The sequence below is a fragment of the Parus major genome, chromosome 1A (assembly GCF_001522545.3).
Source record: "Parus major isolate Abel chromosome 1A, Parus_major1.1, whole genome shotgun sequence".
Lineage (NCBI taxonomy): Eukaryota > Metazoa > Chordata > Aves > Passeriformes > Paridae > Parus > Parus major.
The window spans coordinates 48,547,952-48,566,948 of record NC_031773.1 but is presented as its reverse complement, the minus strand read 5'-3'; the positions used below and the strand labels follow the sequence as shown (position 1 = coordinate 48,566,948).

General features: G+C 49.5%; 1 protein-coding gene across 1 annotated transcript in view; it reads right to left on the bottom strand.

The window, feature by feature from the left end:
• Positions 1 to 1,713: 1,713 nt before the first annotated feature.
• Positions 1,714 to 18,997, bottom strand: part of CBX6 (chromobox 6) — a 17,799-nt gene continuing 515 nt past the window's right edge. The window contains exons 2-5 of the mRNA XM_015626997.1: positions 18,929 to 18,990; positions 18,716 to 18,781; positions 18,428 to 18,494; positions 1,714 to 10,524 (exon numbers count right to left, since the gene is read on the bottom strand). Of these exons, the coding sequence (XP_015482483.1) occupies positions 9,553 to 10,524; positions 18,428 to 18,494; positions 18,716 to 18,781; positions 18,929 to 18,990 (1,167 nt within the window). The 3' untranslated portion in view covers positions 1,714 to 9,552. The remainder of the gene's footprint in view (positions 10,525 to 18,427; positions 18,495 to 18,715; positions 18,782 to 18,928; positions 18,991 to 18,997) is intronic.

The following is an 18,997-nucleotide window of genomic DNA, read 5'->3' as shown; positions in this document are numbered from 1 at the left end:
GGGATTTTCTTCTACCTAATTAACACCCAAACGGTGTCTGGGGCTAGCAGCTGTCCCCAAGGGGTGACTGCAGGCAGGGCAAGGTGGGACAAAGGGTCACCCTGTTGTGGCCCCTGGGTGAGAGGGATGTTTGGGATGTCTGGCTTGAGGGGAAGGACACCTGCTGCTCCAAGGCTGCATCCAATCCTCCCCACAGGAACCAGGCAGCTCCATCCTGGCCAGCTTGAAACCCTGGCCCATTTGTGATGCTGAAGCCATCAGGGTGGTGGGGTGAGGGCAGGGGAGAAGCCTTTTCTCAGGGGAGTGTAAGCTGATGTCTCTGAGGTGGAGGATTCCCCCCTTTCACGTTATCACTCAGCTCAGGAGCATCCTCATGGCCACCCTAAGGAGATGAAAGGGCTCCTCTGCCACTGCCACTCCAAGGACTCAGCTCCACCATCTCCTTAGACCAGGAACCTTCAGATCCTGGGGACCTGCAGGTTTTACATAGCATGGAAATGATGGCTTCTTTCATTTCCAGATTTCTCAGCCCTGCAGATGTGACTTGCACCCCCGTGCCCTGGTTACTGGGTCTGCCTGCAGCAGTTTGCTGATGCAGGACCTCACTGGATGTGTTCAGTCAGGCTGGGGTTGTCTCTCCAGCCTTCCTTTCTCCTGCTCCAGAAAATATGAGTGAGAGTTGCCTCTATTTGGTGTTCTCAAATCCAGCCAAAAGCCCACTTGGCTTCTGAGCAAAACCAGGGGGCAGGGGCAAGGGAGGAGGGAGCAATGGCTTTGCGAGTGTTTTGGCACACAGAAGAGGCAAGGTAAGCCTGATGGCATGACATGAGTGACATGAGTGACACCTGGGCTGTGCTTGGCTTTGGTGGGCAGCATTCCCTGCTGCCAGCCACATCACCACTGGAGAAGGCCCTGCTGTAGCTTTCCAAAACTCAGATGCAACAGAAGTATCTCAAGGCAACAACTCTTCAAGGAGCTCACCCCTCCAGGCGAGACCTCATCACACCCTCCTGAAGGGCAGCCCTGAGGGTGTTTTGGCTGGAGCTGTGCCCAGACCCTGCCCTTTCCCAGTACCCAGAAGCGCTGCCTTCCTGCCCTTCTCGCCTGCCTGCCTGAAGCACATCTCTGTCCAAAACCCAACACATCTCCCACCACCAGCACTTCCCCCCTAGAAGTTTAGCTGAGCTTTTTTATGCAGCTGCTCCAGGCTGCAGAGTGATGGAGTGAATCTGGGGCTTCATTTACACACAGGGAGATTTTCTACCGTATTTCTTACACCAGCTAGTCAGGAAATGCACTTAAGCATGTGTTCTGGAGTTGGGAAAAGCATAAAGCATTTTCCAGCCACCAGGTGCTTGGTTGTACTCTGATCTAATTTCATTCTTAAAAGAGAAAGATATGAGAGACCCATTGGGGATTCTCCAAAGCACTTGGGAAGAGGGCATTCAGGCTCCACTTGCTACAGCTTGGCCTTCCCAAACATTCCCTCTTCCCTTAACACGCCAGAATACTCCCTTGTCTTTTGTCAGAGCTCCTCTGTATCCAGAAAGGTCCAAAGACCAAACCAGGGCTGATCCATAAGTATAAGAAGGCTGCAGGTGCTTGTGTTTGACTGCAGAGGTGATCGGTGCTGGCTCAGGGCAGGCATTGCCGTAGCTACCCTCCTCCCAAGCTCCACAAGTCACAACCCACCCAAGGAAAACAACAACAGCCTTTGGAATGTAACAATTTATTGGGGTTAATTTTTTTTAAATTTTTAACTCCCCATTTCTGGCATTGATACAATATTCAAGAGCAGCAGAAAGAACAAAATGTACAAGAATACGAGAGTAATTAGCACAACCCCCACCCCCAAACCTGGAGCAAACCAGTTTCTTGTAGGAAGCACCAAGGGAAGGGGGTGATTCAATCACCCTTCCAGTGGCTCTGCCTCCCACCCATCCACTCTAGACAGAGTTTAGCCAGCTGGGAACTGGATTAAAAAACAAAACAAAACTGAACAAACACTATATTTAAAATGAAAATTGCAAGACAAAAAAAAAATAATATATAGATATACAATTCATCCGTGCACGATCCTTAAATGCATTTTTTTCAAAATAAAAAAAAAAAATTACAAGATACATATATAGGTTTATTTTAAATTAAAAAAAAAAAATTACCACCTTCACTCTGTATGCCAAGTGAGGGGAAATGAAGAGACAGATGGGTTGCACCAGAACTATCAGCACTCTTAGAGTTAGGACTGACCTTCTCCAAGAGAAAGGAAGGGCTCTGATGCTGCCAAAGCTCAAGCACAGGCAGAATCTGAAGCACCCAAGTACCACAGAACTCAGTGGGGTCACTCGCCTGCTCCAAGTTCAGTGTTTGCAGGAATCTGCAGCATTTGAGCCTAAGCTTGGCACAGGGGAAGGTGAAAGGAAGGAAGAGATGAAGCAGGCCCCCATCCTCCACCACTGGCAGACAACCTTCTATGCAAAAAGAAAACAAATGGGGGAAAAAAAATCCCAAAGCAGAGAGTCCCCTCTATTCTTAGGGAGTGTACAAGGCTTAATGGCATAGGGGAGAAGAGGAAGAAGGGCAGCACACAGAGTTGATTTGCTTGGGGGAGGTGCAGACATGACAACTCTTTTCTAAAAAAAGTCATCACAACAATTAATTTTTTTGTTCCATTTGAGAACTTGACCCAAGATTGTGCCCCCACTTTGCAGCTAGGGGCTGGAAGCAGCAGGCTCCCTCCAGGGCAGCTGAAGAACAACCTATCTGTGCAAGAGCACCTACCTGCTGCTCTGCCCAGAGGGAAACCCTCAGCATCCCTAGAGAGCAGCTGGGGGGCTGCTTGGGAGCATGGAAAAGCCCCACTAGTCCTATGAGGCCCTGAGGCCCCACCAAGTGCTTTGACCCACCCAGCCGTGTTCTGGGGATTTAATGTGAGCTCTAAGTGCTCAGCTGAACAAGGAATGAAGTAAAGAACCGAGGTCTTGCAGTGGGAATTAACACTTTGCCTGCATGTCCCACCATACCCTTTCCTCCCAGCAGACACATTTTTTAAACTTGCAGAACTCTGCATCTTGCTGCAGTTCTGTCACCTTACCTCTTTCCTGTGCCACAGCACACTGCCTGCTGCCCACTTCCCAGCTCCACTCAGCCCAGGGGCACAGAGGGTATCCCGCTCCTCCATCCCAGTGCCATCTGCTGGTGCCTGGAGGGTGTGGGCTCAAAGCACACAGCTCACCTGGGGTGGAAGGACCCTCATCCCAAGGACTGTGCTTCTGGATGACTCTGGAGTAATTTTGTTTCCCACCAGAGAGAAGCTGGAAAGGACAGAAGAGCTGCCAGAGCAGGACTTATCTCCCTTCACTCCTGGAAGGAGAAATTTAGAGAAGGGAAGAAAGAAGAACTCAGGGCCCCTGCTGCATGTTTACAGGTGAGGCAGGTGGGACACAGGGCACCTTAGAATGCACCACACAGAACACAGGAGAAGCTCCTGGTTCCAAGACTGACCCTGCACAGAAAAGGGTGCAAATACCTCCAACCACATCAGTCTGACACCAGGCAATGACAAAATGTGAGAAGAGCAGAGGACAGAAAGGCAAAGGTGAGGACGGAGACAGACTCCAACATCTCCTGCCATCTACACCCCCAAAAAGAAACCATACACATTGCACTCTGGGGAAGGATTTCAAAAATAGAAGTAAAAAAGGGAAATAAAGACACTTATTTTCTCAACCTCAGGGCATTGGTGAAATGAAGATACTTCTGGGAGTTACCTGGGGAAGGAAGCACAGACAGGGAGTAGGGGATTTCTGAAGCAACACTAAGCACTCCATCTCTGCGCAAATGCCTCAAGAGTTGGGCTGCCAGCACCCTCAGCGGGATGGTCTCCTCCACCCCATCCCCTTTGCATGGGGGAGACACAGGCACAGGGCAGTGACACAGGTGGCAGAAAAACCACGGCAAGCCAAGAAGGAACAGAACTCCAGAGGCACCGAATCCCCGACCCCAAATGAACCCTCTACAGCAGATCGCCTTCAGAGCGGAGATCAGGGAGGCTGCACACAGGGCGGTGGGTGAGACGGGGAGAAAGGGGGGGGAGGTTTTATATATTCATATATTTATATATAAGAAGTAAATAAGATCCCAGCTCTTGCATGATTATTGGGCAATTGAAAAATGCAGCAAAAGCAAGCGACATTGGAGTAAAAGGATGTGCCAGGCAAGGAGGAAAAAGTCTTGTCAGAAGGTGGGGAAGGAAGCAAAAGGGAAAATAAGCACTTAGCCAAACACGCACTCCAGGTTTGTTACACCTCCCTGGGAAGAAGAACCTGCTCCTGAGCAGCCCCACTAATGCCATGGCCTGGGATGGGCAGAAGTGGGGGGGAACTCAGGACACCATCCTTCAAGCACGGCAACCTCTTTCTGCCAGGAAGTGCCCAGGAAGGTGATAATCTCCAAACGCTAGGAGCTGCTGAAGCCTCCTCTACAAAGAGGGGCTGGAGAAGGGAGTGATATCCCTAGGAAGACTCAGCTCAGAGACAGCTCCTACCTGGTAAAAAGCATGATTGTGGTTGTGATTATTTTTTTTTTCATTTTTTTTTTTTTAAATTTATTTATTCCACAAAATCTCCCTGGGAACTTCAGTAAGGGGAGACACAGAGAAATGCTCCCTTTCTCTTTTGAAAACAGAACTTAAGCAGTGGCTCACCACAGCTGGGCCTGCTCACCACACTATTTCTGTTTTTCATCCCCAAAGGAGCTCATATCTCATTAGCTTCATGCCCCTCCAGTCTCATGCTGCTCATCATTGAAAAGAGAGCAGGAGACAGGAGGTTTCTGTTCCAAGTTGAAAGCCATGGGAAGCACCAACAGAGTTTGATGGGCAGAGAGAGAAGTTCCCAAGTGCGGCCCAGGGTATGGGAAGCATCGAGACATCAGTCATCTGCCACTGCAAAGCCACTGCAAAGGGCACCAGAGAAGTCCAGACGGGAAAAGCTGTTCAAGCGTCCCTGCCTGCCATCCTCTGTTCAGACACCAACATCGGGTGGTTTCCCTCTTCCCTGCAGTCACTCTCACGTGCCAGATGAACACCAGACATCTTGGACAGGGAAGCCAGCACTCAAGAACTGCCTCCTCGCTCTGAAGGAATGTTCAGGCAACTCCTGCCCACCACCCCAAAGGAAGCTGGAGAAGAAAGCTGCCCTACTTGAGCACAGTCCTGTCAGGGTGTTCCTCTCCCCTCTCCACCCTAAAATCTTCCAGCATTTGCTGGTCTTGAGAAGAGGGTGCACATCCCTCAGCAATACAATCAGAGCACACAAGGCAGCTCTCTTACCTGCCTCGAGAGATCCAGCCACTGTTGGAGAAGGGGTGCTGGAATACAGGAATACACACACCAACAGGACTCAGTTTTCTGTCCTGATGTGGTGAATTCTATACAGAAAAATGCCACCACCCATCTGGTATTGGAAGAAGTTAAGAAATCTTACAGAGGGGAGGCATATCTGCTTCCCAGGAAATAAGCCCACCATGATTAATTTTGCTTGGATATAGGGGATGGAAAAGAGAAGAGACAGCAACTTGGCAGGAAAGGTACATGCCAACCCCAAATGTTAGCAGCTTGCTGTGCATGCAAAGTAAGTCAACTGTTTCCATGTTGATGACCTGATCCACATTCTGTCAGAACATGACTGGCCATCTCTGAGGGCTGCTCAGCCAGAAAACCACTTGGAGACTCCACCTTAGCTCACAGGAGAGGTATGGGAGGGAAGGGAACTCACTCCAACACTTGGGAGGCAAGGACGGGAAAGGTTTGTAGACAGGGTTCCTCCAACATGCAACTTGCCTTTTCAGCTCAGAGATCGCTGCTTAGTCCTAGAATGCCTTTCCCTCCAGTTCAAGCAAGCCAAACACCATCCCAGACACACATGCTTCGATACTACAAAATACTCTTTTCTCTAAGGACCATCTAATACCACTACAGTTTGTGCAATCACTGCATTTATTATTCATTTTTAAACTCTCTCTCGCTCTCTCCCTGTAGAAATTTTTTTTAAAACTTTTCTTTTTTTATGCAAAACTAATCATTTCACTTTTTCCACTCCATCATAAAATCTCCTCTAAAAACACGACGACGAGAACAAACATGGCACAGACACAGAGAATATTTCCCTGTTTTTGTTGATTTTTTTTTTCTAAGGGTTATGGGGAAAGGAAGGGGATACTTTCAAATAAACTCCTCCCTCAATTCCATGCCCATTTCAAAAGGCATGGATGAATCTTCTTTCCCATCTCCATTAAGGAGCAAAGGCAAAAATTCAGGAGGAGTGCAGACCATGTGAATACAAAGGTAGGTTAGTCAGCCTCAAGTGCCTTGTCCACCTGAGGGAACTTGAGGCGACTGCTGCATTCAAGTTAGCAAACCTCTAACTCAAAACAGCACGGGATCCTCAATTCGGATCCAGAGGTTCAGGGTTTGGTTCCCACCTGGTGACCCACCCAGGGAGGGATTTGTCACACAAGCAGGTGAGCTGTGTCTGCAAGCCGGATCATACTCCTTTCTTCCTCCACAAAGAGGATCTACTGCACGAGTTTCTCTGCTGCAACAAGTCCCCTCAATTCCTCACCGCAGGAAGAGCCTCCTTGCGGAGCATCCCTACAATGACCCACTGGTTTGCTCTTCACAGACAGTTCCCTTGCTTGCCACTCTGGAGAAAGGCAAAACCCCTTCAATTAAACAATTCCTGCCCCTTGCCCCCAAAGAACACCATACAAGAGACACTGGGGAAAAGAATTCTGCCAAGCAACACATCTTGGCCAAAACACATCAAGAGTTTCCTATTAAAGTTCCCTTTTATCTCCCACTTAAACGCTTCAACACTTTTTTCAGAACCTTGATACCACAAAACAAAACACATCACCACATACACACCAAACAGTAACTTAACGACCTAAAGTGACTGGCCGGTTTGCATCCACCCCATAAAGGAGCTCCTCTTATCTCACAGCCACAGATTAGTTCTTATTCAGAAGGGGGAGGAAAAAGAGAATAATCTCCTTGCTATTTTCCTAAGAAAGAGCTTTTCCCTATGCCTAAAAACTGCTCATCTTTGAAGCTGCAGTCAAATGGATAGGCTATGTTAACGTAAGGGACCCCTGGGTGTGCCAGGCACAGGAAAGATGCGCAAAAGAAAACCCAAACGAAAAAAAACCACCCACAAAAAATACAAGCAGGTATTAACACAGACACGCACACAAGTCCAACAAGTTATAGAACGCCTTAGCTTGGTGAATGGATCAGGGAAGTCTCTTTCTCCCTGCCCCTAGCTTCAGCTGTGAATGAAAGCACATCCCCAAAGAGTCAACTAAGCTCTTTAACCAAGAAAAAGGAAGAGGTGTACCAAGGGTGGTGCTAACAGCACCTGGAATCCCCCTCAGACTGTCTGTACAGACACCCAACCGCAACTGGTGTGAATTCACCGTTTCCCACAGCTTGGAATGCCACCCACTGCAAGGCAAGGTTTGTGGGGAGGGCAGGAAAGATTTTATTACACCAACCCAGGCGCCGGAGGCAGGGAATAGACAAGCTCTGGGCACAAAAGCCCTAATTAAGGTCAGAAGCTGGTTTATCCCTCTACCACCCCGACAATGTCCCTTGGGCAGACAAATATTACTTCCCTCCCACAAATTGCCTCCCTTCTCTCCTCAGATCACTGCAACCACAAAATCACTATTGCAGGGGAGCACTCCTGGGAGCCAGCAGCTCCTGAATATCCTTGAGTGAAAGCACCAGAGGGGCCAATTCCACTTGTGTTCACCCGCCCAGGGCATGTTTGTAAGTAAATGAGCCCTGGCATGAGGAATATTTTCCACCCTTTTCACCTCTGCAGCATGTTATGTAGAAGTGACACCCCTCTGCCCCATCCAGGGACAGGGCTGAGAGGGTGAGGCTCTCCCACCAGTTCATCAGCACCTCTTTTCCTTGCCTCTACAGGCTCAGTCCTGTTCGAGAAGAAGAAACAAGGAGAGCAAAGGAACGGCTTCTTACAGTGAAGCTTACGACCCACAGAGAAACAGAGCAAGCCAGAAATGGCAGGCAAAAAAATAGAGCTTATTTTGGATGTGAACAAAGCTGGTCAGGGAAAGAGGGAGCTTGTGGAACAAACAGCAAGCTGTGGTCTTACTCCCTCCTACTTGCTAGGGGTGAAGAGAAGGAATTTCTACATCAGCTCACAGGAGCTTTAGGGGGAAGAGATCCAGCACACATGCATAAAGATGTGAGAGAGACAGGTATTTCTTATGAGCACCTTTGGTTGACAGTTGTAAGGGCTATTTCAGATGCTGAAAAGACAGAGGGGAAACCTCTTCCAGGCCACCCACCAGAAGGAGGAGAGAGCAGGAGGGGCAAAGGCAAGCAGGAAGAACAACCAACCTGCTTTAGCATCCACACCTCCTTCCTTTGGAAGGAGCAAGAGGATGCAAAGAGGGCTGGGGGCAGCCTATGCACAGGGTGGGAGAGCAGCCTCATGAGGCTGGGGCAGCGTCACGGTGTTGGCATTATCTCCCCACAGACTGAAGGATCGATGCACAGCCCACTCCTGCTTCCGGCACGGAAGGACCAAGGAAAGGCATTTCATGTGTCCCTCTCTCCCAAACTAGTGCAAGTGATGAACATCAGGAGGAAGATACAGGCTGGAAGCAGACTCCTCTTTTCTTCCCTTTCTCCTGAGGAGCCAAACAGGTTGGAAGATGCAGGAGGAGAGGTGGGATCAGGGCACCTGAAAGCGCCCATACAACTGCCAAGGTAGCACCAATAGTCAAAGGAAAGGGGAAGCCAATATGAGGTGTAGGCTGCATGGGGCATCCCCCACCACCCCAGCTTTATCTCAAGCACCTTCCAGGCATGACATTTCACCTGTCCTTCTCCCCCTCACTCTGAGGGCATCTGGATCAGCTACTGCCACAAGGACAGTAGAAGAGAGGGCAGATCCAGTCCACAGGCCAAGAGGGGAAGGATGGCAGGATGGTAGTCATGGCAAGGGGGAAACAAGAATGGAAGAGTCTGCATGCACATAGTGGGAGAAGGTCTGGAGGACATGGGCAAGGGCTCCAATCCTCTTACATCCTCCCCTCAAGGGTTTGGAGCTCCTCTTCATTTTTTTGTCAAAGAAGGGGAATGAGGAAGTACAGCACCTTCCTCACCACCTGCACAGGCACACAGACACATGCTCACTCATCCCTCTGCCCCAAAGGCTCCACCGCCTGTTGGACAACACCACATTCAAGGACAAACAACCACTCCGAGCCCCACCACAACCCTCCCTGCCTCCTCCTAGTAGTACCAACACCCAGGAACAGTGAGTGCTCCCACAGCCCCACTGACACACTCCAGCCTCCAGGCAAGAGGAAATGGGCAGGAGGAAAGGAGGAGGAAGGGTGGCAGTGAGGGCAGAGGGACAGCCAAGGGGAGAAGGAGAACTAAGGACAGCCATTCGCACCACGACTTCTCTCAGGTAGAGCTCCCCCCACACCCCTGGAGTGGGGGGACCTGGCTGCTCACTTGCTGCCTCCTCCACCACCACCTGCCGCCACCTTCTCAAAATCCTCTGCGTTGCAGAACTCCTTGATGGTTACAGTGAGGAGGTTGCTGGTGACATCTGTGACCACCACATTAGAGCAAGGGGACATCTCAGGACGCCAGTTGCCGGCCTCCTGCTCCGGGTCAGAAGAGGAGAGGGACAAGGAGGGCGTCTGCCCCCCACTGCACCCTCCCGAGGGAGAACGCTTGCTGGTGGCAGCCGACTCAGGTGGGATTGAGAGGTCTAGGACCTCTGACTCACGCCAGTCGGGGATGGCTGGGCTGAGGGTCTCAGGGAGAAGCTTTGGAGGGGAATCATCTGGGTCAGAGGAGGAGTGGGGAGCAGGTGATGGGCAGCCAGAGGAGCTGGAGCTGGGGGCATCATAGGGGGTGGAGCCCATAATGAGCCCACAGGAGGCTGCCTGGGAGCCTTCAGACTCCCCCTTGCCCTCCAGAGAGGGGGTGGGTGCAGCAGACGGCTTATTGTAGAGCGAAAAGGTGCCAAACTTCATGTGGCGGATCTGAGTGCGGAGGACGCTCTCGCTGAACTTTTTGCTCTTGCCAATGACACGGTTTCGGGATGGGATCTTGGGCCGAGCCAGGCCCCCAGCCCCATTGGCTGGCTTCCCACCTTTGTCAATGACTTTGAGGTTGAGGATGATGCGGCTGCGTTTGGGCTCGCGGGGTTTCACCTTACGGTTGATGATGCGGACGGTCTCCGAGAAGGGCGAGACAGGAGGACGAATGCCAGCCCCGCCACCCACGCTCCCGCCATTCTGGGGGTCTGGACGGGGCAGGGGGCGCCGGGACATGCGGTGGCATCGCCGGATGTCTTTCTTGAGCCGGTGCACTGCGGCGCTGGAGTGGAGTTTGGGAGAGGAGGTACTGGAACCAGGCTTGACAGAAAAGTGTACATCCCCAATGTGGAGGGCCTCCGCTTGGGCCCGAGCCTGCGGTGGTGGGGAGAAAGAAAACAAACAGGGTCAGAGAGGCAGCCTAGGTGCAGACAGATCTCAGATCAGACACTGCTCACTTCAGGCCAAGCACTCACCAGCAATACCAATTTATAGATTTATACCCAACACCAACGACAAGCACAGACACACACCTACAAACTGTTGATAGCTCCAGCACAGCCCCCAAACAGGCACAGGACTCTGTATCATTTTTGGGCAGCTAACGTTTCCCTAGGCTGTACGCCTGTTGACACATGCTTTTCCCAGGGAGAAACTTCTACTTCCCAGGCATGTTTCAGAGTTAAGAGTTAATGGCCTCAAAGACCCCCTTGGGGGGCTTATAATCAGTCAATGTGCACAGCCCCCCACTATCAGTACATCATCCTTGACTTGCTGAGACAGCACCCAAACTTACATAGGCATTATACCAGGTTCTCTACAAACTGAGCACAAGGTAAGAGGGAAGAGGCAGAGTAATGCCTAATGAGAATCACCTCTGAAAAGTGCAGTAGAAGTGAGTCTTGAGGAACACAGATGGAGGCTGGTGAGAATGGTGTGATGGAGCAGTCTTTGTTAAACACAAGAAATTTAGAGATCTGATTTTTAACTAGGGTCACATGCAAGTCATTCATCCATACTGTGCTGTGGGAGCAAGGTCCAGTGTTTAAAGCCAGAGATGAGGCCAGCTGCAATTCAAGTAAAATTTAACTGCTCCTTTAAAGAAGAGATTGACTTTTGAGCACCACACCTGTTTGAAACCTAGCACTGGACCAGAGCAGGAATAGCACCCGTTCAATTGCTCTGTGCCAGCCCTCCCCAAGAGCCAGGCCAGGGGAACAATATTTTTAAGCTCTTCTGGTGCCAAAACCTGTCCTGGTTCATACACCAGAGACAGGAACACTTTCTGGCAGCAGGAACAACAGTTTCATTGGTAAGCTGGTGCTGTATGACCTGTGGGCATGGAAACCCAAAGCCTATTCTTACATCACATCTCATCAGAGCACTGTTGCTTGTATAGCTTATCCTTCCACCTGCACCCCAGTACTTGCCCAAACCAGCCCCCTTCCATATTCCCTCTCAGCAGTGGAGACACGTAGAAGTCACACAGGCCTGGAGGGGACAGGGCGAGCCCCCCACCCTGCGACTGCCCATCCTGTAAGCAGCTTCCCCCACCTCGTGGGCACCGCAAGAACTGCAGTGCTAGAAGACGACAGCTGCTTTTCCTCCCCAACTTTTCCATCCCCTTGCCCCTTGCACACGCCAAGATCGGGATGGCTTCTTGCCAGCTAAGAGCTTAGCACTCAACTCCATCTCCTTTGTCACCCTGCAGGCCGTGCCTCCTACCAGAGAAATGCCTGGGGAAAAAAATGTGCGTGTAAAGGCAGGGATCTAACAGATCTAAGCGAGGGGCCCAGCCAGCCCCTGCACAAAAAGCTCAAAGTCCTGGCCCTACAGCTCCAGAGCTTTGCTGCTAGCCAGAGCCCCTCTTCTCCCACAGAGATACCCAGGGGAACCCCAGAAGATCCTGAATGAGCAAAGAACAGAGACGTGAAGACATTTTGTTCCTCTCTGACTAACACTGGATGATCACAGCCTTCAGTACTACTTGTATTCTGGCTTTAAAAGGACTGCAAAAATGAGGGCTCCTTCTCTGTCTGTACAAGAAAACACAAACGGAAGGCTCATCCTGACTGAGGACCTAGACTCAGTGTTATCCAACTGACAAAGAAACAGGGACAAGTTAGCATAACCCCAAGGCAGGCACAAACACTCTGCATGTTAACAAACAGGGCTGTTTTCCACCTAGCTAAAGGGAAGTGTTCCCAGCACACACATACTCCAACACACCCTGCTGTAGCCAAAAGCATCCCAATGTCTATCTAGTTAGTTTTTACTCAAACTTGTGTGTTACTCCATGCCCCAAACTGTTGGGAAAGTAAGACACAGTTCCTGTCACAGGCACTGTACAGGCCTGAGCACAGCAACAGCACCAGATGAACTCCCTGCACCACACATCAGCTCTCCCCCTCCCATCTCATCAATACACAGCTTGGAGACACTGCAGACCCCATCAGGAGGTCACAGGCACATTTGGGCTGTACTTGCTCCATCTTCACAGGTCCCTTTGAAGCAGGTGGCAGACACAAGGATGAGCTAAAGTTTGCTTTCTGACATTACATACCAGCACAGCCTGAATTAACAAATTTGTTCCTTTTCATCCTGCTCCACATCACAGCCAGCCCTTCCAGCATTGCTGCTCTTGTGCTTTGGGTTTCTCACCAATTTACCACTGCTGAGCCAAGAGCAAAATGCAACACAACATCCCATTCCAAAGTACACAAGAGAAGCCAGGCAGAGATTATAGACATATGCATCACTGAAAATCCTTCTAATTGCCTACCCTCTAATCATGCCTTGGAGTGAGGAGTTCTGCCCCCTCTGAGCCATTTTGCTCCAAGTCAAATCTAGCTGCCACCTTCCACCAGCACTACCTTCATCACCCACGAGAGAAAGAAGACAGCTTCCCAGAAGCGTGGGAGAAGCAGTCACAAACATCCTCAGTTTCCTTATACACCCCAAAAACTCAAGAGCAAAGCTTCCCATCAGCCACATTAAACAAAGTGATAATGCTGGGATGGTCACTACCTGGCCACTTCAAGAGCCCTGCTGATTTTACTTTCTCTGCCTGTACACATTAATCAGCTCCTGTCCTGTTTTCAGAGAGAGCTGTCTTAGTTTTGCGCTTGCACAGCAGTCCTGGTACATGGCCTGGACTTTTCCAGTGTACCAGAACCAGTAGATCTCATTTACATGCTATGTGTCTGCGTTTCCAGTTACTTCTGGGGCATTTTCTCAAGGCTGAAGCTGTTTCTAACTCATGTTTCAGCTCTCTGCCTTTATTAAATTCCAGCTTGAGTAGTCTCCAGGTAGTCTACATGTAGCATTGATACTTTGGTCAGATTATTAAGAGAGAGGGTAAGTTAGGCCCCAGCAGTGCTCCCCTGCTGCTACACTGCTATCCCCAGTGACCAGCTTCAATGCTAGTTCCAAAGAGCATTATGCAAATACTCAGCTTACCTTGAGATTGTTTTTCCAGGTAAGGTTTCAAGAAAAATCGTATCAGATGCTTTATCTAAGACCAGCCCCCAGAGCTTTCTCACTTGGGAAGCTCAGTACTCCTACCACAGGATCAGGTTTATTCAGGCATCACCTACATGAACTCGTCCCTTCACTGCAGAGGACAGCACAGAGGCTATGCCTCCCCTGTTTCTAACTTCAGATTAAGTAACTTGCTAGCTTTGGTTTGGAGAAGACTCAACATCCAATTTTGTCTGCTGGAAATGCACTTCTCTCTCTTCCGGATCCATTCCTCAATCACATTCACAAGCCATATGAGGATAAGGTCTTTGAAAAACAAACCTGCTGAATCCTTTCAGCTGTGTCATCACAGTTTGCTACACGGCTCACAAGTTTTCCACATGGAAACTACCTCTCTAGGTTTTGCTGCTTTCACCCGCAGGATGTGCTCACTGCTGAAGAGGTACTCAGCATGTATACGAAGTAATTCACTCTCTGCTTACAGCTCAGCCTACATCAGGATGCAGCTTCTGGAGGCTTGCTGCAGTGCTCTGTCATGAGAGCAAGCCAATTGCTGGGATTGCTTCCCTTCCCCCTCTTCCCGTCTGGGATATGTATCACCTTTATTTATCTTGTTCAGCTCTCCCTCACTGCCCCTGGGAACTAGTGTATCTCCCCCATTCCCTACTATTTCTGAATTAAGTGTCCCTCGAGGCCCAGCAAGCATATTTGTTCATTCATTCCCTTAACGCACTGAGGCACATAAGCACGTACACAGACACGTGCTTAGAAAGGCCTCTCTTACCTGATTTGTATCAAAATCTCTCCAATTTGGAAGAAAAAAAACAAACCAAAGACCTTGCAAGGCAATGGATTTCTAGTTAATTATTTCAAAATCTTGCCAATTCCAGTGGTGCTCCTGCACCATAGTAGCGCTACTCGCTCATGAATTACTGGCTCTGCTTTGTCTTCTATTCTCCACCTGCATTCCCCCAGTCTTTGCTCCAAACAGCATTTGCAAGAGCTCTTCTTTCCCCTTTTTGGCTGCCATTCTGCCTTTTTATCACCCTCTTTCTTCTGCAGTCTTCCAAGTGACAAGGCAAAAGCAAGCCAGTTCATAGCACAGTTCTCCCAAGCAACACCACCATAAACTAAAGTTCCCCTCTGGATTTGGAACAAAATGCTACAAAGGGGGAACAGTCTGTTTTCAAATGACTCAGGATAATTTACGAACAGGGAGGAGATCAAAAGAAACCCAATTCCAGCTTTGGAGTTCAAGAAAGGGCAAAAGGACAGAGCACCATGCTGCTCAGCCCCTTCTTCCCCCACTCTCCTACTAAGAATCCCTTTGCTCTTGTTCTCCCTTACTTCTTCCTTCCCATTAACCTTCACTCCTGTCACCTTAGTATTTATGGCCACCCCGACTAGGGGTCTTTGCCAGCCACCCACTGAGCTTGCAGATTTGGGCTCTATCTCTGAATAGCACTTGCTAGACTTTATTAGATGAGTTGGTGAGGTTTGCATTCCACACAGCAGAGTGCCTAGAGAAAAAAGCAAAATAAAAAGAGCAAACTGAGTAGGAGAAGAAGAGAAAGATCCCTACTAGCACGTGCTACATCTCTTCCTAACCTCACACCAATGTCCATGTCCTCAAGGATAACTTCTGCCAGACACCTAAGAAATAAGGTGAGAGCACTGCCCAATTCAGACCAACAACTTTGTTTCACGTCTGCTCAGCACAGGGCTGCAGCACACCAGCAGCCTCCCAAGAATCACAGCCTCCTTCCAAGCCTGAGCTCAGCTATGGGAAAGTTTGCCCCTAGCATGCAAAGGATAAAGACCCATTTCCTGCCCAAAACTCTGCAGTTGAAGTTTGCAGGGGTTGCTTTCAACACCAGCCATCTTGATAGTGGGTATTACAAAGCCTGGACTGTGATGTGCCTCTGCAGTCTGATCGAAAGGGCAAGTGTTAGACAGCTCTCAGAAACAGGACCCTGGCTTAAAAAGGCAGCAGGTGGTCAAAGATGCAGCTTTTCAAAGCTTTTCCAAAGGCGTGGGCCACTAACCTGCTGGAATGCTTTCTGCAAATGCCCCTGGGTGCCTATCTGCAACTTCTGAGAACTAATTCCAGGATAAGCCTAGTCCCAACTGCAAGCTAAAACATCCACACAATCCAAGGGACTGAATGGCAGATCAGGGCACTTATTTTGATGCCATTCTGTCGGCTCAGAAGTCTTGGTTTAAGCACTGATACACATGAAAAATCCTAGCGAGCCACCAAGTCAAAGGCAGACTAGTCTATCAAAGCAGTCCTAGGCCAGATTTCTGCTTAAACATCACTGCATCCAGGCCTAATCTGTTCAGTTAACAGATCAAAAAGAATATTGTTCTAACTGCCAACTCCAAACACTCCCTCTGGGATACAAGAATCAAATTTCTTTCCCCGCTTCCGAAATTCTCACTGGCAAGAGAGTCTCCAGCTGAAAGAAGTGAAAACACCGTTAGTAATGCACAAGGTAGAACCCAATCCCACTCCTCCCACGGCAGCACCGGTGCTGAGGGGCTGGAAGAGGTCAAATGTGCGTCGCTGGGGAGTCAGAAGAACTGAGCTGCAAACCATCTCACAGTCTCTGTTGGAGCTCTAGCTGCAGTTGTGTTGACCGTGCTTTGCCTGAACAGAGCTCAAACAAGTTCAGATGGGTCTGGCTCAAACAGAGTTACTTCTCTCTGCCTGGTCTGGGGTGCTATTTTTAGGGTAGGATCCGAAGTCGCAGAGGAACAGCAAGTCAGAGCACTAACAGTTCCATCAGCTGTTTCCCAGAGGTGCAAACCAAGCGACAGTGGTAGTGCTTTGCCCTGCCAGCCTCTCCCACAACATGGCACCAGCCTTCAGGAGAGCTGATCTTGCTCCCTACCACGATTCATCTTCTACAAAGTACCAAGCCAGCTCTGCAAACCTACAGGTTTCCATTACCGCTTGAGGAGCTGGCAGAAGGAAGATGTGCCACAGAAACGTGTCATGGATGTGATTCAAAGGATGCTGCTGAATAATTCACGTTAAGTTTAGGGGGGTTTTAAAGGGTAAGGGGAAAAGAGAAGCAATGAGTGGGTTTTGAGTTCGGGGGTTGGCTGTAGTTTTTTTAAATGAGGGAAAGTGAGAGTTTTTTTTTTTTAAATGAGTGATATGGCAATAGATATGGCTGTATCACATTCAGAATCAAAAATAAAAGAAACTGATTACACATAGCATAGTCACCTCTCTACATCTCTGAACAGTGTCAGGTGTTACAAATACCAGTATTTTTTAATGCAGGCAGAGAACTATTTCAAGCTGGTGTGTTTTCCCTTCAAGTGTTCCTTTGCATTGCTAGAAATCTGAACACAAGGGCTACATTTAAAGCACTGCCAGAAAGAAGAAAGCCAACTAGTCTGTGTTCCCTGAATACAGCATAAGAGGTAGGACATATCAGGTATGTTTGTAATTCTCAGGCTACAGATACAGAACACTGTTCGCAGAAAAACAGGTGACCAGGGAAGACAGTTCCATCAGCAAGACTTCCCAAGGATTACCATGGTTCCCTGGGTTTCACACAGAACATCAGAATACGCCTGTTCCTGCATTTCTTCTGTGTGCTTCACTATGCCCTCTCAAAGCAGAGAAGTAACACCCTACCCCGCACTGTGCTTTCCGGTGCTCATGCAGTTAAAAGTGCTGTGCTGACTTGAGTAAAGCTCCTAGTGCTGCCAGGCAAAGGGAAGTATTAACCTGTTTCACAGATGGGAAAACACACACAAAGCCTAAGTGACTTGCCCAAAGCCACAGGATGACTTGGTGATAGTGATGCTTTACTACACGGTCCACACTGCCTGTTCCAGGGCTTCCTATCAGAATAAAACCAAGGGAACTGACAGCTTGCTCATCTGTCTGAGCTGCACAAAGGTGTGTTCTTTCTTTGCTTGTTTGGAACTTGAGATTGTGACAGTTGGAGAGGAAGGGGAGGGGAAGAGGGGACCAGAGCAAGGCATTTCATCTGTAAACTAATAAATTCACAGAGCTCACATAACAGTCATGCAGCTACCGGAATTATTAATTAAAAAAAAAAAAAAAAAAGGTAAAAATACAGGGCAAGAAGGCCTGCACTAGGGACTACCTTCCTTGCTCTTCTCTGAAAGCAAGCAGAGATGCTACGACATCTTGCAGAGATGCTGAGTCTATCAGAGGGAAACTGGAAACTTCAGCTGCCATCCTATGCAGAGGTGAAACACTCCTCCTCCTCCTCCCAGCCACCCCCCACCCTCTGCAAAAGCAAAACAAGCCTGCAGTTTACAGATCAAAGCATGAACCCTTCATGAAACTCCCGTGGAGCACCTACATCCTTAAAAGCAATCAGAGGAGCACAAGTGGCAGCGGGATTCCCGCCTCTGCTGCCTGACCGCTCAGCGTGCTGCTAAGTTGCAGGGCACGGGTCGGATGGAACAGCCTGCTGAAAGAAGAGGGAATAGGACTGGCTAGCTCTCCACTGCGGCAACAGAAGGCCATGAGAAGGAGAGGATACTGGAAAAAGAGGCTGCAGGCTCAGCACGCACATCTGCGTGTGCTGACCGTCCTGCTGAGGCACCCGTCGCACGCACACGCGCTCTCCCCTCACACGCTTCTGCGCCTCTGCCCACCCCCCCCTTTCCTGTTGGGTTTTCCCCGCGCTCACAGAGCCAGGCATCAGGCACAAGTCACTTGAAAGTCCAGTCCTTCCAAGGGCACGCACCGGCAAGGTTTGAGAGATTTTTTTTGCTAGGCCTAAGTTATTTAAATGAGAGTTACCTTCAGCAGAAAAGTTTTAGGTTTAGGTCCTCTCTTCTTGGGCCCGTACAGTTCACGCTCTCGTTCCCTTTAGGGAATCAAATTTGTCAAGAAGTTAAAACTTTTCCCAAAGGGAAAAACAGAAGCATACAAGTTAAAGAAAAAAAAAAAAAAAAAAAAAAAAAAAAAAAAAAAAAAAAAAAAAAAAGAAAGGAAAAGGAGCGCCTGGACGCTGTTTCCCGCTCGCCCACCCAAAGCCAAACCTGCTGCTGCAGCCCCCCCAGCCCAGGGCGGGGTATGAACACTCACTTCTGCTCGAAGGCGGCGATGAGGCGGGAGTCCAGGATGTTCTCCTCGGGTTCCCAGGTGCTGTACCTGCCGGGCCGGGAGCAGCGGAGGGGACAAGCGAAGCGGTTAGCGCCCAAATCCCCCCGCAGCCGCACACACAGATACCTCCCCCTCCATTCCATTCTGCCCCATCCCATGCCCCCCATCCCCGCAGCCCGAGCGGGATACACTCACTTGATGGCCCAGCCTTTCCATTTCACCAGGTATTCGATGCGCCCCTGAAACACACGGGGGAGAAGGCGG